The 9,331-nt window shown below is 43.3% G+C and overlaps 1 protein-coding gene across 1 annotated transcript in view; it reads right to left on the minus strand.

Annotated features, from left to right (window-relative positions):
• The window catches only part of UMODL1 (uromodulin like 1), a 51,320-nt gene extending 43,743 nt beyond the window's left edge, over positions 1-7,577 (minus strand). The window contains exons 1-2 of the mRNA XM_066571800.1: positions 7,502-7,577; positions 1,391-1,633 (exon numbers count right to left, since the gene is read on the minus strand). Coding sequence (XP_066427897.1) covers positions 1,391-1,633; positions 7,502-7,577 — 319 coding nt within the window. The remainder of the gene's footprint in view (positions 1-1,390; positions 1,634-7,501) is intronic.
• Positions 7,578-9,331: the final 1,754 nt, after the last annotated feature.

Raw genomic sequence — 9,331 nt, forward strand, 5'->3', positions numbered from 1 at the left:
ACAGCCAAACAATAGCAGGATACAGTAAATTAGGAATTATGCTTTAATTTCTCTTCTCTAGCAAATATTTTTAGGAACAAATAAAACATATAGACCATTTTTGTGTCCCCATCCTGTTAAAATCCTGCTAGACACAGTATTCTACCTGTGACTGTGGAGAAAACGCCTCTGGGGGAAAAATGATGTTTGGAAATTCTTTTTCCAATGCTCTGAAGCAACTTAAATGTGGGATGAGCACATTGTTCTTGACAGATCCCATGACAGGACATATGGCTCATCCCCCCTCACACCATGTTACATGAGCCTCTGCAGGAGCAGGTTTGGGGACATTCCCACAGATCTGAGTCACCCAAGTCTTATGACCCAAAACAAGGGCCAGGGCTGCCACAGGACCTTTCCTTTCAATCTGCTGTTCCTGTGTGGGGTTATGTTAACACCCAGGTCCGTACTGAAAAGTGGAAATGCAAAAATAAGAGACAAAACTACATCCTGCAGAACTTTTCTGGATGACAGAAAAGTTCAGTGCTGGTTTAGATAATTCAAGATGCCTGTTCAGCTTAGAAGCATCTAAATTTATCCATTGGAAAAAGAAAGTTCCTTTTCCCCAAGGAATCCCCTCCATCTATGTCTCAAGTTCTGATAAAACTGGGAATTTCTTATTGACAGCTGGTAACCCTTATATAGGAAGGGGAAAAAGCTTCCATCTTGAGACAAAGGTGATAAAGTCTTCCTGAATAGACTCTTATTAACACTCAGATGTTGTATCAGATCCACCAAAAAGTTCACCAGTCCTCAGACCTCCCACACAGGTAACCCAGGAAGTCCTCAGAAAATGGCTCCTAGTCTAGTTTTGGTTGGAAAGCTTCTGCTATCACATTGCCCTGAGGTCACAGGTTGTTTTAAATTGGAGCCAAAATTGGGTTTGCATTCTGGGAACAGACCCTGCTCCACATCAAAGGAGATGTTATCTATCCCAAGTGCATCCTGAATTCCTTTTGAGGAGAAAGCTCCTGGTGTAAATGCAGGCAGGCTCAGTGAATTGCAGGCACCAGACAGTGAATTATTGCCCTTGGCCAGGGATATTGGCCTGAGCCTGGACAGGTAATGAGCCCTTGGAGGGCTAATGAGCAGGTGCCTTCCTCAGGCTCTCTGGAAGTTTAGTGAATTTGTGACTAGAGGTGGCAAAGAGCAAGAATCAGGAGCTTTAATCTGCTATGTTTACTCCTTGCCATGTTGGACAAAGTTTACTGTTCATGGTTTTGCACTCATTTATTTCAGTGAATAGGAACCTATGGCCCAGGACTGAATTAAGCCTTTACACATCTCAGCTGAAGTGAATCTTCTTCCATAAGAAGCATTTATTTCCTCTCTTAATCTGGCTAAAACTTACCTAGAGAGCAGTAGAGTCCAACTTGTTCATATCCTTCACAACAATCTGTGACAGTGATGGTTTCAGGGACTTCAACAGTGTGGAACTCTGTTCTGTGGTGTGTCTGGGGACACACCATCCACGGGATCCACCCTCCACAGGATGTCTTCTTCTCATAGGACTTTTGGTAGGCAACCATTTTAAGCACACTTTTGGTCAGGGTGTAGTTGCACAGGTGGTACCCTAGCAAAGAGAGGCCTTTTTCTAGGAATCAGAAACAGGGAAGAAAAGGATCAGCATTAACTTGTCACCCTGATGGGTTTTGGTTTCCTTTTTCTACCTCTGTCGAGGCTGGGATTGAAGGCGCTTGAGATGATACTTCAGACCCAAGTGTTTATTGTTTATTATCAATGTTACAGCTCCACAGCTGTGAGTTCTGCAGCATTTCACTAGCAAGGCTCAAAATGGTTAACCATCTCTTGTTACAAGGTATTTTAAGGCTAAACTATCCAATTAAGAAATGACACCTAAATTATTTTCGTGTTTAACCCAATAACTGATCCTTTGAACCCCACAATGCAGACTTTTCTGTCCAATTACAGAACATCACCCAGATCCATGAAGAAGAAGGAGGAAGAAGGTAAAGAAGAACAACCTGCCTCCACCCTAAAACCTCCATCTTGCTTCAGATTTATTTCTATATTCTAAAATGCCAAACTCTAAGTTTTCCACCCTGTGATATTACACACTTCTAACCAACTCCACACCCACAATCCCAGTGCTGTTAATCAATTTTGGAAGCCTGTTCCAGGCCTTCCAGGTCAAATGAGTTGCTCTCCAGGGACTCAGAGTCTGTCTGTACAGAAAGTCTAAAATTCTCAGCATCCAGAACTCCAACATCACCCCAGAGCAGGAGTTCCCTGCAGTATCCAGTGGAAAACAGAGTTATAAGAAAGCAGTGACAGAACCAACACAGATGAATGATTCCCAGGAAGGCAGACGTTGGGAAGAACATCTCTTCAAAAAACAGACACAAGAAAGAATTGGTAGTGACTGCTTGTCATGGGCATCACTTTGGTCATGAAAGGATGAAGATTGGCAGAAAATTCAAAGAGTTCTTGGTGCCTTCAGGAGTGAGGCAGAAAAAGGGCAATTTAACTCAAGTTAATATTAAAGAAATTTACATATGTTAATATAAATTAAGAGTACAGCACAATAGGCACTTCCAGGGCAGAGTCATCCAAGTAGTTTAAAAGCCCACTCCAGCCTCCTGCTGCCAAAACCTTCATCACTCCCCACTGACTGTAAAGGGAACAAAGGGTGAGGAACTCATGGGCAGATGAGTCACAGGAGATGTCTGGAATAAGACATCCTTCAGACATCACCCTAGGCTAAATCTGGGTACTCATACATCACGGGGAAGCACTTCCAGGTATCTGACACAAAAGGTATTCCTGGAGATCCTACACTGCCTCTCTGCATTTGTAGCAGACCTTGTTGATCAGCCACTGGAAACCTGCAGTGCTTCATTGACAAACAAAGTCAGTGATAAGGTCATTAACTGCATCATTTCACACAGGTCTGGGGATGGGACTCAGCCTCCAGAGTTCTGAAACCATTTCTGATGAGGAGTGAACTTGCTGGGTGCTGTGGAAACCCAGGGCAGTGGGAATATTTCTCTGTCTGCTCTGGGGTGCCCTGACCCCCAGGGATGCACTGACTTTGACCCTCATTCATGGAGAAAGTTTCCCAGACTTCAAGATAGACCAGAATCCACAAAAGTGTGAAATAAATTATAGAGAGTAATGTAGGTGTATCACTTGGTGAGAAATTGAGGTTTTTGGGGTTTTTAGTATGTTGTGGATGGAAGCAAGATGGAGGGCACGGGGTGTTGTCCTGGGTTTCTTCTTCATGCTTCTTCCTCCTTCTCCATGGGTTTGGGTGGCATTTTGTAATTGGGCAGAAAAGTCCCCATTGCAGCTCTTTGGGATAAAGTTATTGGGTTAAAAGGGAAAATAATCCAGGTGTCAGTTCTTCATTGGAGAGTTCAGTCTTAAAAGTCCTTGTACCAAGAGATTGTTGGCCATTTTGTGCCTTCTAATGAAAAGCTGCAGAACTCACAGCAGTGAGACTGTTTTACTGATAAGAAATAATAAACACCTGAGTCTGAACATGAAACACCATCTCAAGTGCCTTCAATCCAGACCCAGAGAAACCAACAACTGGAACTGCCACAAGGTGCTTTGCTTAAAACTGAAATACTTCAGCAGAGATAGGGGAAAAACCCCAGCACCAAACAGCAGAAAGAAACCCCAACAACAGTAACAAAAGCAGATGGAGTTTAAGAATTAGCAGTAAGAAACCTACAGTCATGTCACAGACATCAGGCTGGCTCCTAATGAGATGTTATAGAAGCCAGAGGGGCTGAGTCACCCTGTGTCCCACTTGGGAAATAGATCAGATGGAATTAAAATGCCTGCATCATCCTCCAGCCAAAGCAGAAGAAACTTTAATAAGGATAAATATGAATTAGCTGCAGAGATTCAAATATAGCAGGACTGTTTTCTTTTTTTCTGAGAGCTCTGAGGGCACCAGGGTCAGCCAACAGACAGACTGAAGCTAACACAATATACACAACAGGCAGACAATTAAAACATTTACAGTTCATCGTATTTGTACAACTTATCTCCTGTCTGAAAACATGAAATGTGTTAAAAACAATTCAAGAAGGAAAAAAAAATTGTTAGGCTTTTAGGAATCCCGTGCTTTTATCACAGCTAAACAAAAAGCATTTGTGCAATTTGAGCAGGACTAGGAAAAGAGCTTTGGAGAGGAGGATCCATTTGCAGTGCAGGGACGGTCCAGAAGAAAACATGGAATAGACTTTGGTGTCTAGAAATGGCCTGTGGCAGCCCAGCCCTGCTCTGCCTCACTCCTCTGTGCCTTCCTCCTGCAGCCAAAGGCAGAGCTGATGCTGGACTGTGCTCCAGGGAGAGCCAGAGAGCTCCCACAGGCTCCAGGGGCTCTGTGCTGCTGCTCCGAGCAGGTCAGCAGGAAAATACTGAGAGTGGAAACCTCATCCCTGCTTCTTCCTCCCCGCCAGCCTCCAGCAGGACACCCCCGTGTCTGCTCCCTGGGGCTCTGGGGACACTGCTGAGGTCTGCACAGCCCTGAGAGGCACCAGGCTGCTCTCTGTCCCTGAGCAGGGGGCGGAGGGAGGTGCTCAGGAGGGACAGAGGACACCCAGGCTGGCTCAAAGCCTGGATCAAGCCCCTGCCTGAGCCAGGAGAGGAGCCCCAAGGCTGGCATGGAGCTCTGACCAGGACATGGCTGTGCAGGATGAAATGGAAGGAGAAGAGAGCCAGAGAAAGCAAGGGGACCTCTGCCTCTGGCTAACTTTAGGATAACTCTCTGGGAGAATGGGAAAGGACAGCAAATGTGGGTTCTGGAGCAGGAATCAGAGCTCAAGGGCTGCCTTTTATTCAATGTGTTTGATCCAGTAGCACCTCACATGAGGCACAAGTGCCTGACAAGAAGCAGGCAGCTGTCACTGCATTTTGGAAAGCATTGCCTTGCCATGTGTTAACACTGCTCCAAGAATACCTTTCTCTGCAAATGCTCCTAGGCATGTAGGTGTGGGGGGGAAAAAAAGTCTTGCTCCAACTTTTTAATTTGTTTTTTGGGGTTTTTTAAAAATTTGTTTGTAACCTGGATGGCTAAATAACCAGAGTGGAACAGAATTAATACCTAAATAATTTTGGTTATAGCCTTTCCCTGGAGAAAGTGCACAAACATCTGTTGTAACCAGGGAAGGAGGCAGGAGCAGGACAAGTACTGTTCTATGAAAATGAGAAAGAGGAACTCCTACATTAAGGAATCAGACTGTTATAGTATAAAATCAGGTTTGAGGGGAGTAGGGCAGGACAAGTACTGTTCTATGAAAATGAGAAAGAGGAACTCCTACATTAAGGAATCAGACTGTTATAGTATAAAATCAGGTTTGAGGGGAGTAGGGCAGGACAAGTACTGTTCTATGAAAATGAGAAAGAGGAACTCCTACATTAAGGAATCGGACTGTTATAGTATAAAATCAGATTTGAGGGGAGTAGGGCAGGTGAGAAGCAAGAGCTCAGCCTTGTTCCTCATGCCCATGATCCCTCCTTTTCTCCAGAGCTCATGTAAAGCCTGGCAAGAGCAAAGCAGGGACTGGAAGGGAAAATCTGAGTAAGGAGAGCACTGAGGATTCGTGCTGTCCATGCAGAGCTGAGGCTGCAGCACTGGAAAGCTAAAAATTCCAGTGTCAGCTGAGCTGGCTTAGTCTCTACAGCAATGTGCAACATAAATACAGGTATGAAACTGAGAATAAGATGGTGTAGAATTAGACACAGTTTATAATTGGAAGCTACAGCTGTCAGAGCAGATATGAAGTCATAATTCATACTTAAACATTGATACTAGGTACATATATATATATATATATATATATATATATATATATATATACACACACACACACAGTAGGTATAGAATGAGGCTGCCAAAGCCTAAAGAGGAGCTCTGAGATGAGGCTGTGGTGGTACAAAAAGATGCCTTCAGTGCAAGAAGTTGGACTGAAGGTGTCAGGGAAAGGTGCAGCACCACCAGCCTCTGCCCCATCCATCACTTCCAGACCATTCAAAACAAGCTTTGGCACTCACAGAGTTCAATTATTTTGCTGACAGCAGTTTGCTGCTGAGCAATGTGGCTTGGATCAATTTGGGCTCTTTAGCAAATTGGCTTTCTGTTCTCATTACTCCCATCTATGGGATTATGGCACAGTCAAATGGAATTGAAATGCCCTGGCTGCTGTTTTCAGTGACTCAAAGCTGAAGTCAATGGCACAGCAGAAGGCAGTCACCTGCCATTATTATGGATGTGTTACACCTATCATTTCTGGATTTTAGAATTTTGTCTCAGAAACCACCAGCTTTCAGCACCATCAGGGAAAATATCAGTTTTGTTTTTATGTAAAGCAAGAGCATAAACAACTAAAGCAAACCCTTTGTCAATAGGAACAAACACTGAGAGGAAAGCAAAGGCTGCACGGGAATGGGCTCCTTGGAACTCAAGGTTAAACCCAGATCAGAACTGAGAGCACGACCAAAAGACAGCAATAAAAAAATGCTTCATAGCATTGATGCCACAGACAGAGCTGCAATTCTGGAAACTTCACCACTCAGGTGCCACAGGAGCCACTGTGAGCTGGGATCTGCCAAATCTTTTCTCACTGGAGAGCAGTCAGACTGCAAGACAAGCCCCTTTCTTGTCTTGGCATAACCTCAAAAATAAACTGTTGGAACAGGTTCATGGAGGGCAGATTCAAGCTCAGTTTTGAAATGCCAATGCTCCAAAACATGAATGAAAAAAGGATCATGGACTTGATTTTTCTACAAATTCCAAATTTCAAAGTCAACACCATTTACTTTAAATGGCACTGGGGTGGGAATTCTATTGGTCCTAATGTCTGCAAATCTCTTTTCAGCTGTGGCTTTGAACAGAATAACAGAAAAGCCTGCAAGGTTCTAAGAAATATGGTTTATATTTAACTGAGACTCACAAAACCACATAAGTAAAGAAAAGCAAGGAAGAGCAGTCAAAAATCATATTTTCTCATTTAAATGAATCAAACCAGAAATTAAGAATAAATTAGGGGTTCATTTAGAAGTTACATTTGGGTTAGGGTTTTTCAAAATTACAGCCCATACCACAGATGAAATTTAAGCATGTCCTATACAGCTTCCTCTCATCCATCCCCAGGAATCTGCCAGGCACATTTCCTGCTAATGCTTATTTTAAAGACAAGTTTCATAAAAATTTGCACAATACTGAAGACAAAGCAGAAATTCTCCTTGTTCATTTCTGGCACAAAGGAAATGACAAGGATTTTTGCCTGGGGATGAAAGGTTGGGGACAAAGGTTGCATTTTTTGCTTGGTCAGAATTTCTCTGTTCAATTATCAACAGAGGATTCTCAAATGATCAGTGGGACATTGCCAGTTCTCTGGAGAGTGGCCACCTTGGCTGGTTTACTTGAAAGAAATATCTATGCAACATCCAAACTAAGCAGTCCTGTGGCCAGGTTTGCATCACTCACCTGTAGTTTCATCTCCCCTTCCCTGCTGTGTGGCTGCCCAGAGGACGAGAACAGAAATAAGGGTGATCCTGGCCATTGCAGGGCCAATCCTAGATAAACCTTCCTTATCTCTTTGTTTCCAAGGTGGCAGAGCTTGGCTGTCCTCACTGGTAGTCTTTTGGATTAGGGGAAAAGGTGCTCTGGGTTTTTTCCTTTTGCAGGGAGGTGATAACTGCTGGCAACAGAAACAAATATGCTCCACTGGGAATTTTGCTGGTTCTCTCTCCTCTGTGTTCTCTCCAGGGAATTTTCCTCTTCTGCCTGTTCTACTTGGCTCCCCCCCAGCCTGACTTTGAGAAAAATGGCATTTTAAATTTCTGCTTTAGTCCTGTTCATCCTTCAGAGCATTTATTCCCTCTCACCCCTTAAACACTCAACATCTGGGAGCCAGACTGACACACCTCAAAAACCAGATATTGTCACAGGCATCTTTTATGGAAAATCCTTTCCTTAGGATTTTTTCCTCCTGAGAAGCTGAGAGGCCTCAGGAACAAAATGTAACCAATGGTTATCTGCTGCTGTGGAATGCAACAGGTGCATCTGGGATTGGGCTCATGGAGTTGTTTCTCATTAATGGCCAATCACAGCCCAGCTGGCTCGGACTCTCTGTCTGAGCCACAAACCTTTGTTATCATTCCTTCTTTTGCTATTCTTAGCCAGCCTTCTGATGAAATCCTTTCTTCTACTCTTTTAGTATAGTTTTAATGTAATATATATCATAAAATAATAAATCAGCCTTCTGAAACATGGAGTCAGATCCTCATCTCTTCCCTCATCCAAGAACCCCTGTGAACACGGTCACAAGGTATAAACATCCTGAATTCAGTTCCTGTCCACACATCAGGTGGTATTACTCTGAAGGACTTTATTTCTGTATTTTGAAAGCAAACTAAGAGTAAAAGCAAATCTCTCTGTGCATGTTCATTCCTGAGTTTAAGCTGTTTGTCACTGTGCTCCTCATTTCACTGCAATTCCAGCATCCCCTAAGACAGAGCAATGCCAGGCAATCAAGAGCCTTGTTAAGCAGGGCATGAATCAGGTCTGAAAAACCAAAGATCCCTTTTTTTTTTTTCATTGTCTAAATAATCAAGGCACATTCCCAAGATAGATGTGCCTCCAGCTTTGCAGCACATGACAATAACTTCAGTGCAATGTCACTTGGCTCAGGCAGAGACAAGGAGTGAACACAGGATGATATTTTATGAGGAGCTGACACTAAAGGATGGAAAAATCACAGGTACAGCTCTTGGAGCTGAGGCAATATGTTCAGAAAAACACTTCAATACGTTTCACAGTGTTGCAGACAATTTCATGTGAGTGAAAGGGACCTGGAACCACAGACCCTCTCATTTGTGAATGTTCAGGTAGCAGAGATGGGGCCTGGAGCAGCATTGAGGCACTTGTGAGCTGTTCTTCTGGCTTGGAAAATCAAATATCAAGCTTATCATGGGGAAAAGAAAATGAAAAGCAAGAAAAACAATGGAAAATTAAAGCTTTCCCAGGAGAAAGAAAAAAAAATCAGTATTGTAGAGTGCTTCAATAAAAAAAAAATTAAAAAGAAAAAAAGAATAAATGTAGAAACATTTCTGATCTAAGGAGAATGTGCACCTTAGCACCAGGATGTCTTGCCAGGCTGTATCCAAGATGCACCACTTACATCTCCTGCCAGGAAGGCAGCAGGAAGCCTCTGGATGTAGGCTGGGCAGGGGATGACATCTGACTTAAAACCCAGACTAAGAAATAAATAATCACAAGAAAGAGGACCTAGACCAGTGAAATTCAATGGTCAAA

The sequence above is a fragment of the Molothrus aeneus genome, chromosome 2 (assembly GCF_037042795.1).
Source record: "Molothrus aeneus isolate 106 chromosome 2, BPBGC_Maene_1.0, whole genome shotgun sequence".
Lineage (NCBI taxonomy): Eukaryota > Metazoa > Chordata > Aves > Passeriformes > Icteridae > Molothrus > Molothrus aeneus.